Source organism: Cucurbitaria berberidis (genome assembly GCF_010015615.1).
Source record: "Cucurbitaria berberidis CBS 394.84 unplaced genomic scaffold K460scaffold_4, whole genome shotgun sequence".
NCBI classification, from domain to species: Eukaryota; Fungi; Ascomycota; class Dothideomycetes; order Pleosporales; family Cucurbitariaceae; genus Cucurbitaria; species Cucurbitaria berberidis.
In genome coordinates, this window is record NW_024468938.1 from 1,957,065 (window position 1) to 1,975,928 (window position 18,864).

At 52.6% G+C, this 18,864-nt stretch overlaps 9 protein-coding genes across 9 annotated transcripts; 5 read left to right on the forward strand and 4 right to left on the reverse strand.

The window, feature by feature from the left end:
* Window positions 1-163: 163 nt before the first annotated feature.
* K460DRAFT_143292 (uncharacterized protein) lies at window positions 164-945 on the reverse strand. The gene has a single exon (XM_040926758.1). The coding sequence runs from the start codon at window positions 827-829 to the stop codon at window positions 332-334; it is 498 nt and encodes a 165-aa protein (XP_040785885.1). The 5' UTR covers window positions 830-945; the 3' UTR covers window positions 164-331.
* Window positions 946-992: 47 nt separating this feature from the next.
* Window positions 993-5,031, forward strand: K460DRAFT_143263 (uncharacterized protein). Its single transcript, XM_040926757.1, has 2 exons — window positions 993-1,036; window positions 1,085-5,031. Exon 2 carries the CDS (start codon window positions 1,157-1,159, stop codon window positions 4,904-4,906), a length of 3,750 nt encoding a protein of 1,249 aa, XP_040785886.1. The 5' UTR covers window positions 993-1,036; window positions 1,085-1,156; the 3' UTR covers window positions 4,907-5,031.
* A 768-nt stretch (window positions 5,032-5,799) lies between these two features.
* Window positions 5,800-9,168, forward strand: K460DRAFT_418401 (Coatomer, beta' subunit). Its single transcript, XM_040937946.1, has 8 exons — window positions 5,800-5,989; window positions 6,058-6,096; window positions 6,206-6,251; window positions 6,302-6,415; window positions 6,468-6,598; window positions 6,648-6,693; window positions 6,743-7,910; window positions 7,962-9,168. The coding sequence occupies exons 1-8, from the start codon at window positions 5,972-5,974 to the stop codon at window positions 8,992-8,994; spliced, it is 2,595 nt and encodes an 864-aa protein (XP_040785887.1). The 5' UTR covers window positions 5,800-5,971; the 3' UTR covers window positions 8,995-9,168.
* Window positions 9,169-9,229: 61 nt separating this feature from the next.
* K460DRAFT_396651 (AAA-domain-containing protein) lies at window positions 9,230-10,992 on the reverse strand. The gene is made up of 4 exons (XM_040936115.1): window positions 10,931-10,992; window positions 10,546-10,828; window positions 10,111-10,483; window positions 9,230-10,051 (listed from the first exon to the last, which is right to left on the reverse strand). Exons 1-4 carry the CDS (start codon window positions 10,943-10,945, stop codon window positions 9,448-9,450), a joined length of 1,275 nt encoding a protein of 424 aa, XP_040785888.1. The 5' UTR covers window positions 10,946-10,992; the 3' UTR covers window positions 9,230-9,447.
* A 212-nt stretch (window positions 10,993-11,204) lies between these two features.
* K460DRAFT_418403 (TIM21-domain-containing protein) lies at window positions 11,205-12,486 on the forward strand. Its single transcript, XM_040937947.1, has 2 exons — window positions 11,205-11,564; window positions 11,625-12,486. The coding sequence occupies exons 1-2, from the start codon at window positions 11,256-11,258 to the stop codon at window positions 12,042-12,044; spliced, it is 729 nt and encodes a 242-aa protein (XP_040785889.1). The 5' UTR covers window positions 11,205-11,255; the 3' UTR covers window positions 12,045-12,486.
* A 310-nt stretch (window positions 12,487-12,796) lies between these two features.
* Window positions 12,797-13,090, forward strand: K460DRAFT_253464 (uncharacterized protein; the record flags this gene model as incomplete). Its single annotated transcript, XM_040927399.1, has 1 exon — window positions 12,797-13,090. A coding segment is annotated over one exon (294 nt), but the record flags the coding sequence as incomplete, so codon positions are not given.
* Window positions 13,091-14,096: 1,006 nt separating this feature from the next.
* On the reverse strand, window positions 14,097-14,581 carry K460DRAFT_407688 (uncharacterized protein; the record flags this gene model as incomplete). Its single annotated transcript, XM_040937100.1, has 3 exons — window positions 14,097-14,286; window positions 14,337-14,469; window positions 14,557-14,581. The coding sequence occupies 3 exons, from the start codon at window positions 14,579-14,581 to the stop codon at window positions 14,097-14,099; spliced, it is 348 nt and encodes a 115-aa protein (XP_040785891.1).
* A 133-nt stretch (window positions 14,582-14,714) lies between these two features.
* K460DRAFT_378497 (glycoside hydrolase family 47 protein) lies at window positions 14,715-16,415 on the forward strand (the record flags this gene model as incomplete). The annotated part of the gene is made up of 1 exon (XM_040935082.1): window positions 14,715-16,415. The coding sequence occupies one exon, from the start codon at window positions 14,715-14,717 to the stop codon at window positions 16,413-16,415; it is 1,701 nt and encodes a 566-aa protein (XP_040785892.1).
* A 1,674-nt stretch (window positions 16,416-18,089) lies between these two features.
* Window positions 18,090-18,735, reverse strand: K460DRAFT_368230 (uncharacterized protein). Its single transcript, XM_040933733.1, has 2 exons — window positions 18,625-18,735; window positions 18,090-18,576 (listed from the first exon to the last, which is right to left on the reverse strand). Exon 2 carries the CDS (start codon window positions 18,461-18,463, stop codon window positions 18,278-18,280), a length of 186 nt encoding a protein of 61 aa, XP_040785893.1. The 5' UTR covers window positions 18,464-18,576; window positions 18,625-18,735; the 3' UTR covers window positions 18,090-18,277.
* Window positions 18,736-18,864: the final 129 nt, after the last annotated feature.

The following is an 18,864-nucleotide window of genomic DNA, read 5'->3' on the forward strand; positions in this document are numbered from 1 at the left end:
TACTGTATAGAACCAGGTAGTAGAAACAGAGTAAGTAGAAACAAGAGAGGTAGCTCGTCTATTTTTGACAAGACGACTATCGAATGCACACAGGGCGGGGCCATTGGGTGGTGAAATTGGCGAGAGGCACGACTCGTAGGCCCTTCTGCGCCTTGCCTCTTACGCCAGCTTGCCCCTGCTTCCTGTCGTGTTGCGCCTGCACGCCTGGCAGAGTGCTCAGTGCTGACGGCTGCGCTTCATCTCCTACTCTTCACCACCCCGATCGCCTCACCGAGTCTCCTCCTCCCACTACTACCACCACCACCCGCCGACAATCCTCCAACGGGCGCACTTATCCATCTCCAGTGCGCACTCCCCCCGCCCGTGGCAGCCCTCCCCGTGGATCCATCCCATCATCGCCTGTAGACAATCCGTACTCACGACGCCGCTCCCTGGCCTTACGCTCCCTTTGCACGATTCTCCGAATCACGACCGCTCCTTCCATCGCCTTTTCGATTCTCAGTCTGCGCCTCGCCATAATTTGACCGTTGCCTATCAACGTCGTCGCCGCTCGTTTAGTCCCCCCAAGCACATTCACGACACTTGACCACATACCAACGTGTCGCTCCCCACAACCACCTACGCCTACGCCCAAACCCCATCGTCCCTGCGCATTGCTCTTTGTTGTTGTAGGACGTTGCCCAGTAGCCAGGAACAAGCGCGTGGCTTTTCGCGACAGCCACCACTCGATAGTCCCTTTGTCGTAGAGTGCCTGTCCGTTGATCTGGAACACCCGAACCAGTGTCTCTCGCAAGAATTTGGAAACCGTCCCCGTCAAACATGAAAGCATAGGCCGGCTACTACTCCATTTCCATAGCGACGACGCTGCATCGCCTTCGCCTGGCGCTCCACTCCTCTTCCTAGCCACCTTTACAGCGTGGTGAGTCTCTCCAGCCTGCACGTGGCCCTGTCACAGACAGCTAACAGGGTGGCAGGTACATTCTTCCTACATTTTTGACATTCGTCAAGTACATTCGTTTCATCTATAACCCTGACAGTACGTCTCTCAACATTCTCTGCAAACAGTCATGTCTGACAATAACAGGCCGCAAAAGTGGACAGTGTTTGATATCCTCGACCTACTTAATCCACCTCCTGCGCGAAGATAATCGTAAATATGCCGCGCTCCACAACAGTATGGGCCGCCGCCCTGGTGCTCGCCAGCTTTTCGGGCTCTGGCCCCATGCTCACCACAGCAGAGGCCATGCCCGCAGGCCCGCAGCCAACACAAGACCGACCCAGATACTATTTCCCACGGCATGTCAAGCGACAGATCGTCACAAACACCACTGCGCCAGCATTACCAACGTCCTCATCTTCCACCTCGTCATCAAGCAGCTCGTCTGAACAGCTGCAATCGCGACAGTTCCCAGATTTTACATCGTTTGTCGATTCCCTATTCCGCGGTCGACCTGACACGTCGTCCTCATCGGCGTCTTCTTCACGTCTCTTTGTCAGCAAGAGCGACGTGGACGCTACGAGCACAGTTGCACCCCCTCGACAGGTCATCCCCACAGTAGCTCCTGATACGCGCGAGAGACTGTCTGGAACCGGGAACCTGCGAGTGCCACCTCCTCCAGTTTCATCCTCATCATCGGAAGATGTCGTGCTACCGCCCCCACCGCCACCATCAAGCTCCAATGGAGGATCGTCACGCAATCTCCTCTCTGTGATTGTTGCACCAAAGCCTACGCCGACACCCAGCCCCGAAAACCCGACTGAGGACCCAGAAGAGACCCCTAGCACACAAAGGCCGCCTCCAGTTGCTTCAACTGGTGCGCTTCCCACGACAATCATCCGGCCTACCCCCTCGCCTGAGCCTGTGGTTGAGCCGGAACCAGTCCCCACTCGTTCCTCCGCGCCTCCTGCGACGACTACAGAAAGTGAAGTAAAGAAGCCTCTTCTAGGCTCCTCTGGCCTCATTCCAGACGTCATAGGCTCCACCGGTCTGATTCCAGAGATTATCGTCAAGCCTACTTCTTCCGCGCCCAACTCGCAAGCTGCAGAGGTCGAGAAGCCTACTTCCACCCTGACGAGCTCGCAGTCCGCCAAGGTAGAGAGGCCTCTTCTAGGATCTACCGGCCTGATTCCAGACATCATCGTCAAGCCAACTTCTTCCCCACCTAGCTCGCAAGCTGCTGAGGTCGAGAAGCCAACTCCCACCCAGACTAGCTCCAAGACTCCTGAGGCCGATAAGCCTCTCCTAGGCTCTACCGGCTTGATTCCAGAGATCATCGTCAAGCCAACTTCTGCCGCACCTAGCTCGAAATCTCCCGAGGCGGATAAGCCGCCTCTTGGCTCTACTGGTCTGATTCCGGAAATCATCGTCAAGCCGACTTCTGCCCCACCTACCTCTCAAGCCGCCTCATCTGGTAAAGGGCCCGCCGTCATTGTCTTGCCGACTGAATCGCCTTCTTCCTCTCGTGGCGGACCGGTCGGTGGACTTCTCTCGACCCTTCTTGGTGGTTTGGTCGGATCAACGGGTGTAGTCCCTTCTTCTGTTGTTCTACCTACCCAGTCTGCCTCTTCTCCAGATGAACCTGTATCTTCTGGGCAATCTGGGCAGCGCATTGCGTCCACAGGAGGAGTGCCAGAGAGTATTGTGACCCCCACAGTAGGCCCTGGTCGATCTACCGCATCGTCCTCGCCCGATGCATCCAGCTTCCTGGGACCTTTCATTGTTCCTGGCACAACCGGAGGTCTTCCTGAGACTGTCCTACGGCCTACCTCTACCGGTCTGCTCGGTGGTCTTCTGTCTTCAATCCTAGCACCCCTCGAGCCCACACCCACGCCAGAGATCGGCTCTACTGGAGTTTTCCCCAGCAGTGTTGTCCTTCCTACAGGTGCTATTGTATCATCTTCTGGTGAGCGACCACTCCTGCCACTGCCAACTTCTGGTATCGTAGTCGGAATCACCACTGCATTGGGAACTGGAATTATCAGGCCGACACCAACCGCGCCACTCCTAAGCTCTGGGGCCATCCCTACGTCGGAAGCCTCGCCTGCCAGCTCTGGTCTGCTAGGTCTGCCATCGATCCTGTCGTCCCTTGTTTCTGAGCTCCCTGGCGTATTGCCTACTAGCTCTGGTCTTGGCCCGACTGCACCAACCCCATCTGCCTCTCTCTCCGCGTCTGGTATCCTGCCTCCTGTGGCCTCCTCCTTGGTCTCAGACCTCCCTAGCATCCTGTCCTCGGCAGTTTCTGATCTCCCACCAACTGCCCTGCCCTCGGTTTTGTCGAGCATTCTTTCAAGTGTAGGGTCCCTCCTGCCGACTGCATCAGCCCCTCTACCTTTGTCGAGCGGCTTGCCAACGCTCCTCCCGTCGTCCGGGGTTCTACCATCATCTGGCGTCCTGCCGTCTTCTGGCTTTCTACCAACTTCTGTAGTCCCATCGTCTTCTGGGGTTCTGCCATCTTCTGGTGTTCTGCCGTCATCTGGAGTTCTTCCGTCTTCCGGTGTTGTACCGTCATCCGGAGCTTTCCCGTCTACCGGACTAGTACCATCGTCCTCGGTGGTGCCAACTTCTGAAGTTTTGCCTACGCCCTCAGAGACACGCAGCATCAGCATCACTCCGATTTCGAGCATCACACCTAGTGCTACAGCGTCGCCAAGTGGTGGCATTCTGCCATCCTCAGGCTCTCTAGGGACGTCCGCCGCGCCTCGTCCAACTCCCTCGACAAGCCAGTCTGTCGTCATCCCAACGTCTGAATCCCCTTCGACCATTTCATCTGGGCTACCTAGCAGCGCCACAAACACTCCTCCCAGTTCTGGAAACGCGACGATTAGCGATGCTCCTACCCCCTCGGTCGGGTCGACGCTATCCGTTGCGCCCACACCATCAGTCATCCCAAGCAAGAGCGAGTCGGCCACGATCCCTATCCCCACGATCCCAGTGGCAACGAACAAGCCTTCTGCTGTAGTATCTCTGGCGCCAACGGGAACTGATAGCGCGACAACGTTCATTGTCGGAACCAGTATCATCCAGGAGCCGACCTCGATCGCATCGCCAAGCCCCACATCCAGTGGCATTCCCGCATCATTGCCAAAGATGATTGCTCCTCCTGGAGGAGCTCCGGGTGTTGTTTCCCAAGACAGCTTCATGGGTCAGGTCTGCTTCAAGTGGAAGCTAAACTACCCATTCGTGTCTGCCAATGACGGTGGAAACCAGATCTTCCACTACCTGCCTATTGCTATTGCCGACGGACTCAACATTTCGGTCGCCGAGGTCAAGAACTTCGGATTGAAGCCTCTTGACACTACGCAATACCAGGGCTTCATCACTACCTTGGCTCTGTTCACCATCCCCAAGGACTTGCAAACCACACTTGCTGCTCAGCTTCGTAACCCTGTTGATCCGTTCTGGCACAACAAGAACTCTACGGTCAACGACCTTACGAACCTGATCAACACGGCTTGCCCTCTTCCCGCCGGCAAACTACCAGGTGACAATAGCTCTCCAAACCCAGCCGCCGACCCTGCTGCTACGTCTACTGGTGGTGCCGGTGATGGCGGCGCTCTCGGTGGTGACATTGGTGCCAGCCGCAAGGTGAACTCTACCAGTGCCATTGTCGCTAGCAGTGCCATCGTCGGAGCTATCGCCTACGGTGCTGCCATGTTCTTCGTTGCTCGTAGGTACAGGAACAAGCGTGCGGCTCATCAACGCGCCAGCTCGGTCCCCAGCACAAGCCGCATGACGTATGGCTCGATTCCAGGCGGCGCTGCTGCTTGGATGCACGGTGCCCGCAACGGTAGAATGACGCCTGCCAGTCAAGGCAGCCGGGGGAGTAGCAGTAGCCAAGGGCGCAGCGTCCGAACACAGCAAATCTCGGCACCCGTCATGGCAGAGAACTCTCTCGGCTGGAACTGAGCGCGCGTGCCCGTCCTCTACCCCCACACGCGAGTCTGTGTGGCTGTACCATATTTGGGACGCTCGGGGCTCACCGATCAGTGGCGTTCTCTTCATGCCTTTTCGATGTATCTATTGTACGGCGCCTTCTCGACGACGAATTACCGCATCGAAGTCATGCAGGCATTGTATCTGCATGTAGCCGCAAAGCAGCTCTCCTATTTCGTTACTACCGTTCGGACACTCATTGAACTTGATCATAACCCCTATACTATACTTTAACATATTCAAATTTCTTTGTATTTTGCTTCTTAGATACCAGCCCACGCTTGAGGTTACAAGCTGGACCGTTTTTCTCTTGTTGATTTGACGATTGGCCATTGATTGCCATGGGTGGAATGGTTTGGAGCTCGATCACAGTATTTATCACGCGCAGGAGCGGAGGTGTGACGGCCGTGTGGGTGCAGATGGCACTTGTGGGGAGGCTTATGCGAGTATATAGTTGTAGGTGCGGAATTGAGAAAAGTTGACCATGCTCGATTTGACTGTCTGTCGTACCTTGCCTGCCCACAGTATTTTGTGAAGTTTCGCTCTTGGTTGGCGTTTCTCCCATCTCGTAGTTGGAGTAATGGGAGAGGAGGTTACACTTCTGATTCGGCATTCAAAAAAAATATCATCTTCCCTGTGTTATACTAGGAAGCCGGAACTATAATGATGAAGGCAGGGTGGACTGGATCCACAACCAGTGTGCAGCTAGCAGAGGCGGTAATGTTGCGCATTTCGTCTGCAATCCACACCTCTTTGTGGTTCCTGCCACGTTGGGCAAGAGCGGCGTGAACCCTGTGGACGTCTTGGCGGCACTCCGAACATCGAACACCTTGCGGGAAGGTGTGGTAGTGGACAGTCTCAGCGGTCTGTCCTCACTACTCTCTTTCCACTCCCTCGTCCTGCGCATTCGCACCCGTACACGCTTCCGAAAGCTCTTTGCCTTGTGCCTGCGAGCTTGTGGACTGGCCAGAAGAGCCACGTCTCTCAATTCACAGCCGTGGGGTTTGGCCTCAGCAACACACACGCCCAACAGCCAAGATGCGTCTAGACGTCAAGGTAGGCACAATGCGCAATTGCACGCATGCCCTATCCAGGATGGCGGCTAACCGTTTTGTAAAAAATAGAGACAGCTTTTCGCGCGGTCAGAGCGAGTTAAGGGTAAGCTCTTCCCGACTTAGATTTCGCTGTGGAGAGGACTCTATGCTAACATGTTGTAGGCATCGGTAGGCATCGTACCTCTACGCAACATCTGCACCGCTAAAAACGCACCAAGATTTTCACCCGACCGAGCCATGGATCCTCACCACTCTATACAGCGGTATGCGTAGTCGGGCCACATGAATATTGGGCAAGGGCTGACCAAGGCAGGACATGTCCACGTCTGGTCGTACATAACGCAGTCGATCGTTAAGACGTTTGAGCTTACCGATGTACCTGTCCGAGCAGGTCGCTTCATTGCGAGGAAGAATTGGATAGTCGCAGGTGGGACTCGACAGCTCTACATTCGCAACCAGAGATTGACCATACTTGACAGGCTCCGATGACTTCCAATTGCGCGTATACAACTACAATACTTCGGAGAAGGTCACATCGTTCGAGGCACATCCAGACTATATCCGTGCCATCGCCGTGCACCCGACCCAACCCTTCGTCTTGACCGCCAGTGTAGGTAATAATGGAGTATGGGCATGAGACTTGGCTGACGCAGCTCCAGGATGACATGACAATAAAGTTGTGGGACTGGGAGAAATCATGGAAGTGTATGTAGAACCGCCACCTGTCAATTCGACTTGTACTGACCGCTCTCAGGCGTACAAGAGTTCGCGGGCCATCAGCACTACGTTATGGGCATCGCCATAAACCCCAAAGATCCGAACACATTCGCGTCCGCATGTCTCGACAGGACGGTCAAGATTTGGTCACTCGGCAGCTCAACGCCAAATTTCACCCTCGAGGCGCATGAGACCAAGGGTGTGAACTTTATCGATTACTACCCGCAATCCGACAAGCCATACCTCCTTACCACGTCCGATGACCGGACAGTCAAGGTTTGGGACTACACCACCAAGGCTCTAATTGCGACACTCGAGGGCCACACGTCCAATGTCAGCTTCGCTGTATATCACCCCGAACTTCCCGTCATCATCTCCGGATCTGAAGATGGCACCATCAAAATCTGGCACTCCTCGACCTACCGCCTAGAACAGTCTCTGAACTACGGTCTGGAACGTGCTTGGTGTGTAGCGTATCAGAAGGGCAAGAACGGTGTGGCGCTTGGCTTCGATGATGGCGCTGTTGTCATCACTATGGGCCGTGAAGAGCCAGCTGTTAGTATGGATTCCGGCGGCAAGCTACTTTGGGCAAGACATAACGATATTCTCACTGCTGTCATCAAGGGCAGCGATCAACTAAAAGATGCCGAACGGCTCACCCTTCCTAGCAAGGATCTGGGCTCCACCGAAATCTACCCTCAGTCGTTGCTCCACTCTCCAAACGGGCGATTTGTCGCTGTTTCTGGCGATGGCGAATACATCATCTACACGGCACTTGCACTCCGTAACCAGGCTTTTGGTTCCGCTTTGGACTTCTGCTGGGCATCGAAAGAACACGATAAGGATTACGCTATTCGGGAATCGGCAACCAGTGTCAAGATTTTCCGCAACTTCAAGGAGCGAAGTGTACTGAACGTTGGCTTCTCCGCTGAAGGCCTAAGCGGCGGTGTCTTGCTTGGTGTGAAGGGCCAGGGTGGCATCGGTCTGTTCGACTGGGATTCTGGCGCCTTGGTCCGAAGGATAGAGGTCGACCCAAAGAGCGTCTACTGGTCAGAGAGTGGCGAGCTTGTTACCCTTGCTACAGAAGACACATTTTACGTCCTGAGATACTCGAGAGAGAATTATCTGGAGGCAGTGCAGAATGGCGAAGTGGACGAGGATGGCGCTGAATCTGCATTCGAGGTTATTTGCGACATCAACGAGAGGTGAGTTGCTAACCAAGGGAATGGGTGTATAGGAGGCTAATCGTATTACAGCGTCCGTACTGGCACATGGGTGGGAGACTGCTTCATTTACACCAACAGCACGAACCGCCTGAACTACCTTGTCGGAGACCAGACGTACACCATCTCGCATTTTGACTCACCGCACTACCTTCTCGGATACCTCCCCCGCGACTCCCGGATTTACATTGCAGACAAGGATGTCAACGTCGTTTCTTTCGCTCTCTCCCTGGCCGTAGTCGAGTATCAGACTCTCATTCTGCGAGGCGACCTCGAAGCCGCTGAAGAGACACTGCCCTCAGTGCCAAAAGACCAGAACAACAAGATTGCCCGCTTTCTCGAGGGTCAAGGCTACAAGGAGATGGCGCTCAAGGTGGCCACTGACGCTGAGCATCGCTTTGATCTCGCTCTCTCTCTAGGTGATCTACAACAAGCTGTTGAGATTGCGAGGGAGCAGGATACGGAGCACAAATGGAAGACGGTTGGTGACGCGGCGCTTGCTGGGTGGGACGTGAAACTGGCGCAGGAGTGCTTTGTAAAAGCCAAAGACCTTGGATCTCTCCTCCTGCTCTATTCAGCAACGTCGGACGCCAGCGGTCTCCGTGATTTGGCCTCCCTAGCCGAGACAGCCACGGCAAACAACGTGGCCTTTTCTGCACTCTGGCAAGTCGGCGATGTACAGGCTTGTATTGACCTTCTTGTCAAGACCAACCGGCTTTCAGAGGCTGTTCTATTCAGTCAGACATATAAGCCGAGCGCCACAGCCGGTCTTGTCGGAGAATGGAAGGCCAGCCTAGAGAAGGAGAACAAGGTCAAAGTAGCGAGGCTTCTCGGTGTACCGCCGCATGACGGCGAAGGCGACGACGACATGTTCCCGGAGTGGGAGGAATATCTGCGGTTGGAAAAGGAAGGTGGCACTGTTGAGGATCTGCTTATTCAGGAGGATGAGGCGGAAGCCGAGGACGCCGAAGAAGAAGTCGTGGCTGATGCGGAAGAAGACGAGGAAGAAGAGGACGATGAGGATGATGATGAAGAGGAAGAAGAAGACGACGAGGACGAGGAGTAGATGTCACGGGAGATTAATGAAGTATCTTATCTTTGGAAAAAGGATTGGGGTAGAGCGTCCCGTCTTCTGAAGCATCATGGGTGATTCAATGACTTGTTTGGGGGGGCTTCTGGGGCACTACTATACGTAGCATTTAGAGAAATGACAAAAATGAAATTAACATGTTCATCACACAGTCGGTCGCGATGTCCAAACCAGGATGGAACAGAGAAGCAATGATTTGATTTCGTCTCTGCTTGGTATCATCAACCTCTTTCTTAGCGTCTAGCTGCCCGTAGTTTAAAACCATACGCCGTTGTTGAGGTGAGTCCTACTTGCGTTACGCCACCCATATATACCCAAAATGCAGCTTTCATACGTCTTTCTTCGAACAAATACAAGTAAGTATCGCCATCCAGATGGGGATTACCGCCTGCTCATCCATCTTGGTCGTCATCGGGCGTCGGTGTCCTGCTATCTTACCGCCGCACCTTCAGCAGCATCCTGGTAGGCTGAGTCGCGGAAGCGTTCCTCACCGCTGGCGGTACTGTCGCTGCTACTTGCGCCTTCAGACTCGGATGTAGTATGTACTCTGTTCCGTACTCGTGCGTTCATGTCCTCGCGTGTGTCATCAACCGTGTCCAGCTCCCTCAAGCCCTTGCCTCTCCCAAAGAAATCCTCGGTTCGTAGTCCGCGAACATCGCCCTGCGCAACGCCTCTACTGCTCCTCAGCGTGCCATCTGCCTTCTTTCTCCTAATGTATTCTCGCACTGGGCCCATGGCTGCGTCCCTGCACGCCTCTTTGATATCTGAGCCTGACATTCCTGCGCTGACCCTGACCAAGTAGTCCAAATCGAAGTTCTTGCTATCGACTTTGGTGCCGCGCAGAATCAGGGAGAAGATGTTGTTTCGTTGAGAGGCGTTGGGGAGGGCGACGGGGAATTTCTTGGGCATGCGCCGGAGGATCGCCTCGTCGATATCCTGGATGCGGTTCGTGGCGCCAAGAATGCATATCCGTTGGGGAGTTGAGCTACCAGAGGATGTGGAGGACGCGAGGCCATCCCAGTGTGTCATGAACCTAAGCTCCAATTAGCCCAATGTGCTCGTTAGGAGTATAAATTACGAGAGGGAACGTACTCAGCCTTCACCATTCCGCTGGCCTCGTGCTCGCCACTTCTCCTCTGTCCAAGTACTGCATCAATCTCATCGATAAAGACGATACTCGGCTGTAATTTTCTCGCCAGACTGAACACCGCGTTGACGAGCTTGTTGCTGTCGCCGTACCATTTCTCAGTGAGCGTGGAGATGTGGAGATTGATGAAGCATGCGCCAGACTCGTGCGCAAGCGCTTTTGCGAGCATCGTCTTTCCGCAACCAGGAGGGCCGTAGAGGAGAACGCCAGAGGGTGCGCTGAGAAGCGAGGAGGAGTGCGAGTAGAGATGCGGCATTGTGAGGGGGTAGATTACGGATTCTTTGAGTTCTTCGATGATCGAGTCGAGGCCACCGATATCTGGGGGTTGTCAGTATCGGTCCATGACTCTTACTTGAGACTCGACGAAGTAGATAACGTACCGTCAAAGCTGACAGGAATTTCCTCGGGCGCAACAACCTCCATAGCGATTGTCTGCTCGTACGTGCTCAAGTTCAAGTCCTGTATCCTCGGCCTCCTACTCCCCCTCTCCGTTTCTTCGTCCTCACTGTCGTACTCGCCATAGCTCTTTCTCCTTTTGCTCGTAAGTATAGCGTCGAGTTTGCGATTCGCGGCCGAGGCTTTGGCGCGTGCTTCTTCCTTCTGTTGGGCTTCGGGGTCAAGGCGCGAGAGCAGGTTGCGGATTACGAAGTAGGCTATCAAGGGCTGATTGAGTGGTCAATTTGGTGTTTTAAAAGGGCGTAGGGGGAGTTTGAGAGGGGGAGAAGGAGGTAGATGGCGGATGGTGAAGGAAAGGTGCGAACGTACTGCTGCTGCAGCCATGAGGATGTCGGGCAGGTAGCCCGTGAGGCTGCTTTTCTTGTTGGAGCTCATTCTGCCTTTTCGAGTCCTTGTGGGTCAAAGACTCGGAAGGCGCGTAAGGATTGGAAAAATCGGGAGAAAGCTGAGGCGTAAACGTCCATATGCCATGCGTTGTCCATCCAAAGTTTAGGACGAGGTCGGCCCGCCACAGATGCGGCTCGCGCGCAGCCTCGGTCTTGGCCGTATGCAGCGCTGCCGTCACTCGTGCGACCTCCACCTTCAGACTCGGCGCAAGCTTCAGCATTGCTATTCACGTGTAGCAACATTCACAATGGCAGCGATATATAAACCCACCGAAGCTATTTCCCACCTCCGGCCCTCCTTCTTGCTCCCCCGCATTCAGCCCTGCTCGAGTCGAAGAGCACCCATCGGTCGCATAGCCTTCTCCACCACTCGACATGCACAAGCTACACACAGCTCCACGAGCAGCCCAACCCCGGCTCCACAACGAAAATCCATCACGTTGACGGGGGACACTGGGCAGGTGCGATGGTCTGATCTTTCGCCAGGGGAGAAGGCAGTGCGGACGACGCAGCAAAGCTTCAATCTGGTAGTGGTGCTGGTGGGGATCTTAGCAACTGTATGCCCTACCCTTTACTTTCTACTAAAACAAGAATTTGTTATACTAACCTGTCTATAGGGAGGCGTAGGCTACTTTCTCTTCTCCGACGTCTTTTCCCCCTCCTCCAAAACCGCCCACTTCAACCGCGCCACCACCCTCATTCGCTCCGACTCTAGATGTCAAAAGCTCCTCGGTCCCGGCTCTGAAATTTCTGCCCACGGCGAATCGTCCTGGTCGCGCTGGGCTCGAAATCGCTACATCAGTAGCACAACTGAGACAGACAATTGGGGTACCGAGCATCTGAGATTCCGATTTTTTGTCGAAGGCCCTCTAGGCCAGGGCGTTGTGCATGTGCATCTAGTGAAGAGGCCGAGCCAGAACGATTACGAGTATGAAACTTTGGCCGTCGATGTCAAGGGGCATCAGCGGATCGACTTGATAGCCGAGGAGAAGAAGGAGAAGGTTGCGCCCAAGATTTTTGGCGCAAGGTGGTGGTGAACATGCCACCAAGAAAAGGTTGAAGATGATGTGGATGATGTGACCAGACACGGCAGGACATCGAAAATGGTTATGAATATCTGTATGCGCCATGTTAGAGTAGTGTAAGATTGGCTAGGAAAGCCCTCAGTGTTCAGGATAAGTTGTAGGCAGCCACCATATGCGCAAGCCGATTAACGTCACGATTCGTTAAGTATATACCCAATTGGACATTAGTAACCATAATTATCCTTGTCGGATAACTCCATCAGCGTCTTTCCTAGGAACATTTAGTATCACTACGTGTTTGATCAGGCTAATACGTATAAATAGCCTGCTTGTACAGGCCTCCTCTTAGAGTACCCAACGATGCGAAAACCATGGTCTTTGAAGGAATCAGCCAAATGAGCTCCATGGACGGAGTCTCTCTTCACTAGCCGGCTCGAGGTGGATCGTAGAGGGTCACTGATGAATATGGACCTTATTACTGTCACTATGAAAGAGGTAGTTCAGGTTATCGAAAAATATTTTACATACCAATGAACGGTTTAGATTGTAAACTGTGCATTGAGGATGTTGTATGACACGTTACTAATCCATTTCACACGAAGATGTAGGAAGGCACGGCTTGTATGGCCTGGAGAACAAATCCTCATCTTTTATGGGAAATGACCTTCCAGTATTAGCTCTCAATATATCAGCTTTCTACTTACCAGATATCTATTTCAATAGATCTGAGTGGACAGATGCGAGGAACCATGAAGCACCGTTTACTTAACCTCATGATGATGTTCTTGCTTATAAGCGCTTTTGGTATCTTCACTTCAAGGCTTCGGTCTCATATTATCATGAACCGACGGGAACGAAACGACGTTGCTGGGGAGTACAAAACTGTTCTAGAACTAGCACACGCCATGCAAACCCAGCTTGCGAAGTCAAACTCCCGGACGGAAGATATCAAAGACTTCCTCACTATGACAGAGAAAGATCTACACCACTATTTTATAGCGGGATTGCACGGCGGAACAATATCGTACCAAGCTCCGCTTCCATTGAACGAGGATTCTCGATACGGAGATTCGGGATGGGACTTCAAGCTTTGGGCGAAAAAGAGGAGGCGGTTGCTTGCTGCCCTCGTATCTTCAGTGCTGGAAACATCACTTTGGGGTCTACGATTTACTCCCTTCCGCATAAGTCGTTCTTTGTCTAACACTCGTTATTCTATTCACCTTTTCAGTTGGCTCAAATGGCAGGAGTCGGAGTATGTTGTTCTTTTGGTTGTTTTGGACATTGACCGTTTTGCCTCAGGCGGTTATTGTGCCTCAGTTTTCAATAGAGTCAGGAGGTAAAACTGTATGCTAATTGTGTACACCTCCTTGTAAGGGAGTCCTTGCTTATACGAGGATAATTGCTTCTTAGGCTATACACTATTGCTTTGACAGAAAGTAAAGCCAACGCTAGAGCGGACCATACAACGCAGTAGGAGAAATCATAGGTTATACACTATATCACCTCAATTGAGCGTACTGTAACTTTATATTAGTAAAGTCAAGTCTCGAATTGCTAAGATACATGTAATTAGGATGAGCTGGCAGTGGAGTCCCCCTTATAGAGTATGGCTGCTCATAGCCCATTAGTTTACTGGTAACCCCTAGGCGACGCAAGAATTACGCAACGAGGACAGGATTTGAATAGAAGCAGAGAATGTAGTTCAAGAGTCGCGTTCGTACATAGTGCTATCTTAATACATGTCGAAAACAGCTTTTACTCCACTTCGAACATGTGCACAACCAATCGACCCAAAAGTATGAGTTGGCGTCTTCCTTTAGTGGATTGGCTGTCCATAGGGTGTTAGATTCGCCTCGTGTGTCAAATTATGTAGTCATCATAGGACATCTCCGTCTCATCTAGCACACTGCGGCTAATCGTCTTTCGTAGCACCATTATAGCTGGCTTTTTGGAAACTAGAATCGTTTCTCGCGTCGAGCTTCGTAGATTGATCATGCGTTTGAGGGCATTCGACGTGAGTTGTGTTGGCTTCGCGTATGCCTTTGTGCAAGTCGTCGCACTTATTCATTTCTTCCCTCGCTCGACGGCAGCGATCGTTGGCATGGCGTTTCGTAGTTCCTCCCTATCCTTCTCGGTTGGTGTGAGTCCGAATCTTTCCTCGGCTTTGTCAGATAGGTAAAGGCCGGCGCCTGCGTAGGCCATGATGCCAACCCCAATCATGACCCGAGTTCTCGGTGGGATGGCTTTGAACCACCTGCGAAGGGGTTAGTTGAGCGATTCGGAGTACATTGAGGACATACGTACTGCCACACGGCCATTTTAAGGATAGTTGGAGGTTCAATGGCGGCGGTTTGGGAGCTGCGGGTGGCGATGCGGAGGATTAAAGCCGCCAAGAACAGCGTCGATGGACGCTCTCGGACTTGGAGCTCGCCAACGTCTAACACGCACCAAATTAGCCTTACGCCTTCAGAAAACCTCAGATGCAGTTGATGTAGCTTCCATCGTATCTGCAGGCTCCACTAACGCCCACAAGCCACAAGCCATGACATGGTAACCTAGAAACCTCCGCTTCGATCGCCGCACACCTCCGCACACCTCCGCACAGTGAACAGATGTACCCGCTATTACCACCTACATCTTGAGGCCACACTCTGCATATCTGGACTACACCAGCCTCCCAATATGCCCGGCTTCCGCCGCTGGAGCAAGTCCAAATTCGAGCGAAACCCCGAATCATCCTTCAAGCTCCTAGCTGCTGTCCTCGTTATCACACTCTACCTGATCATCAAAGAGTTTCAGCACCCCACAGTCCGAATACGAGAGGCCTCTACCTTTGGGTCGCAGATACAGCACACACAATGGAATGGCACAGGCAAAGCGCAAGAGACGAGGGCCAAAAGCGTGCGGGATGCGATGAGGTATACCTTTTTGAAGTACAGAGAGAATGCCTGGGGCTGCGATGATATTCTGCCGGTATCTGGAGGGAACTCGTCATCTAGAAATGGCTGGGGAGCTTTCATCGTCGACTCCGCGAGCACACTGGCCCTCATGGGACTATGGGACGAGCTAGCGCATTCGATCGAGCATATTCTAGCAATCGACTTTGCCGAAGTGCAAGACCTCGTGGATCCCTTCGAGACCACAATACGCTATATGGGCGGTTTGCTGTCGATTGTGGAGCTGTACGATGTTGGGCTTATACCGGAGCATGTACTACATGAGGAGGCCCGCGATCTCATACTCGAGCATGCCATCACTCTAGCAGAGAAGCTTGCCCCTGCCTACGATACTCCCACAGGAATGCCCTGGCCGCGTATAGATTTTGAGACCGAGCAGGGAGAACCGGATCCTTCTTTCGATTTCCATAACGACCCCGACAAGCGAGAATACGATCATCCCGTCATAGGTCCTGCAAGGACAGGCTCCTCTATTCTCGAGAATCGCGTTCTGACCAGACTGACTGGTAACGATGTCTATGCACGAAACTCGACATTGGCTTGGGCACCTCTCGTATGGTCCAAATGGGCAACACCATGGGCAGGAATGGTCGACGCACCCATTGATATCATGACCGGCGCCCCCGTCGGTCGCTCGCGACAATGGGATGGTGGCCACGACTCATACTACGAATACTTGCTCAAAATAACTCTACTAGCCCCACCATCAGATCCTCACCTCGAAGTATACAAAAAACGCTTCCTACTAGCTGCAGCCTCTCTTCGAAAACACCTCAGCTCCCGCTCTGCACCCGCGCCCAAACACCTTATGCAACACCTTTTCATCGGCCGGCAAGATGACAAGCAATATAAGAATCAGATGGGACATCTCGCTTGCTTTGCACCAGGCACCATCCTCCTCGCATCGAAGTTTTACGACCAGTCCCAACTTCGCTCTTTCGCGCTTGCCCTCCTCGACGGCTGTCGTCATACGTACACATCCACGCCCACCAAGATTGGCCCTGAGACATGGTCCTGGGTCCCCAAATTCGGCTACGACGACCCCTTGTTCCTCCCAGAGAACGAGCGTCAGCGAAAAGAAGCCCTCGAGTCCGGGTTCTGGAGCACAGAATCACAGTACAAAGGCCGGCCGGAGTATGTCGAATCCCTGTTCTATGCCTGGCGTATCACCGGCGAGCAGAGGTACCGCGAATGGGCATGGGAAGCATTTGCTGCCATGGAAAAGCATTGTAAGGCGCCGTTTGGGTATGCACAGCTGGGCGATGTTTACGATACGGGCAATAGTAAGTGGGTCGACATGCAAGAGAGCTACTGGGCTGCGGAGACGCTGAAATATCTCTGGTTGACTTTTACGGATGTCGACGTTGCGAGTTTGGATTCTTGGGTGTTTAGTACAGAGGGACATCCGTTCCGTATGATTAGATGAACTAAGGAGTAATGAAGGCCACATGATGAGCAAAACAGCACACGAATTTTATTCGAGCAGGACGGAGCCGCAAGGGCTATAGACTTCCATGTCAGAGTCGCCGCTCGAAGCAAAGCAGCTCCAAAAGGAAACTGGAAAAGACCAAGGAAGGGCACCGGCCCTTGAGTCGGAGGAAGACAGAAAAGGACGCTGCTAGGGTAGCGATAACGCAATGATACCCGGTGCGAATCTCAAATAAAATCAAAAACCATACACATTCCAGTAGCCATAGCTCAGCCCTCTCGACCTGTGCAACCTTCAACCACATTACATCCGCCGTCTCTATTCTTCGTTCTCTACTCGACATTTTCGAATCGTCGTCACCGCCCCTTACATTTTCCCTCCCGCTGTGAACCGCACGATATGTGTTGCTTAACTTCACACATCCCCGCAACGACGTCCACAGCAATTCTTGAAGCATCACGGTTCCGCGTTAATCACACAACTTTGAAGCTTGTTATTGACTAATAAGAACAGAATATCTCGATAAACGAAAAGAGATGGGAGCAGATGCTCAAGCAATTTCTTGCCTTCGGGTCTCTCACTCATACCTCGTTTGACATCACTGTCTCTCCCCCTCCCCCACCTCCACCTCCTTCGCTCTCCTTGCATCCAGAGTCGCGGCTATCTGTATTAGCATAGTACGCTGAATGCCCGCTTGAACGTGCGTCGGAAGCGCCGTTGAAACGCGGCTCCCTATATAATGTCCCACTACCGCTGTTATAGCCCCCCGTGTTGCGCGGTGCTGGACTGGGAGGCCTGGCAGATTTGGGCGGTGGGATCGGTTTGCTTGGTGCACAGCCCATGCTATAGATAAGTAATTGGGGCGGGATGAGATTTTTCTTCGAAGATCTGTTTTACGTGTATAGGGTGTCTTGGAGTTGTAGAAAGGAGGAGAATGTTAGAGGTGTCGGTGGTTTAGAAAGAATTCAATAAATTCTACCTATCTAGATCCGACTGCTGCCACATGTGAAGGACGCACGCTTCGCCGTGTCGATGAAGTGGACGCTGATGTGTACACAAAGGATTGGAATCGTGGGGTGATACTAGCAGTTCACGTGGACTGAGAGACAAACCGTCTTCATCTTCAAAGCTCTCTCAAACCCTCTAGACAGCCCATTGTGCTAGCCCCCACCACCTCCATCTCCACCTCCGTCTCCTCCCCCGTCTCCTCCCCCGTCTCCTCCCCCATCTGCACCGCTACCGCGGGTCTTAGAGAAGCATGACCCCATGTTGTCTTGAATGGGAACTGAGCAGAAGGTGTATGTCATTGTCGTAGTTGCGTTGAAATCCACAGACAATAATTATTTATTTGATGGTTTTTGTTATGTTAGATAGCACTATGAAAGAGCTAAATAAATAGCGCTTGTCGTTTTTTGTTTTGCTTGCCAGAGAGTGAAGCTCGAACTAGACTTGGGGTTTTATGTTGATTGTAGGATGTAGTGCGTTGTTTCCTTTTCATATGCTATGCTATTGTGCGAACGGCGTAGTGCTAGATGCTGATACGGGCGGTGGCAGTGCAAAGCAGATCCCGCTAATCATACTAGACACAGCACCCACGCCCTCTACATCTACATTCGCTGGTGAAGAAGGATGATAAGAAATGGAATAGGGATAGGAATATTCCCGAACGAAGTTACCTTAGGTTGCAAGGTTTGGAGCTCAAACAAGTCAAAAGAATGCACAACACAATTAGGGACACACACCAAAAGGTTGCATTACAGGGAAATCCTCAGTGTAACATTACTCGAGCCATCGAAAGGCATGTGTGAAAATTTGCCCAAGGTGCCGGAGAATACGATTCTCGTTCCTGTTGACGGCTATCAACAACTGCCACCGCCGCCACCGCCAGCATCTCCTCCACCTCCACCTCCACCATCACCACCATACGTATTATGACCCCCGCTATGATATGCGCCGCTGCTTCCTCCAGCCGTATTGCCCGGGACGTAAGCCATCTTCACGTCCGTTGCTTCCGAGTCGGAGGGCTTGCTTGACATGCAACCCATAGTTGGTGACGGTGGTGTGGGTCCTAGTGGTGATTGGAAGTTCTTGTATAAATAGTCCGTAGCTGTAATGTCTTCAACGTTTAAGCTGACAAGGCTATGGGCGTGATGCGACTCTGTCGAAGTGGTGAGTCTTGGTTCGTCAAGTTTGAGTGTGAGCTTACTGCTGACGTGGCGATCGGTGACGTGTTTGCTTTGTGTCTGCTCTCGAGATTACTTTCGAGATACTCAGGGCATCTTGTTTCTTTGCACTTCAAACATTTATAGCAGTGCTGTACGAGGCTGTGTAAAATCGCTACGGTCGTGTGATAGGACCTGTGCGCTTATGGCTTACATATCATGCGGCTAGTAAAGACCTTGACGCGGGGAACTGTAACTCGTGTTGGAATGTGGAGATAGACGGA

Bases quoted from the DNA above. Each gene is read 5' to 3' on its own strand.
- K460DRAFT_143292 (XM_040926758.1), bottom strand. From the start codon at position 829: ATGCTTTCATGTTTGACGGGGACGGTTTCCAAATTCTTGCGAGAGACA.
- K460DRAFT_143263 (XM_040926757.1), top strand. From the start codon at position 1,157: ATGCCGCGCTCCACAACAGTATGGGCCGCCGCCCTGGTGCTCGCCAGC.
- K460DRAFT_418401 (XM_040937946.1), top strand. The intron at 6,252-6,301 runs GTATGCGTAGTC...TGACCAAGGCAG, and splicing joins CCTCACCACTCTATACAGCG to GACATGTCCACGTCTGGTCG. The intron at 6,694-6,742 runs GTATGTAGAACC...GACCGCTCTCAG, and splicing joins CTGGGAGAAATCATGGAAGT to GCGTACAAGAGTTCGCGGGC.
- K460DRAFT_396651 (XM_040936115.1), bottom strand. The intron at 10,484-10,545 runs GTACGTTATCTA...GACAACCCCCAG, and splicing joins AATTCCTGTCAGCTTTGACG to ATATCGGTGGCCTCGACTCG. The intron at 10,052-10,110 runs GTACGTTCCCTC...ATTGGAGCTTAG, and splicing joins AGCGGAATGGTGAAGGCTGA to GTTCATGACACACTGGGATG.
- K460DRAFT_418403 (XM_040937947.1), top strand. From the start codon at position 11,256: ATGGCAGCGATATATAAACCCACCGAAGCTATTTCCCACCTCCGGCCC. The intron at 11,565-11,624 runs GTATGCCCTACC...ACCTGTCTATAG, and splicing joins TGGTGGGGATCTTAGCAACT to GGAGGCGTAGGCTACTTTCT.
- K460DRAFT_368230 (XM_040933733.1), bottom strand. From the start codon at position 18,463: ATGGGTTGCATGTCAAGCAAGCCCTCCGACTCGGAAGCAACGGACGTG.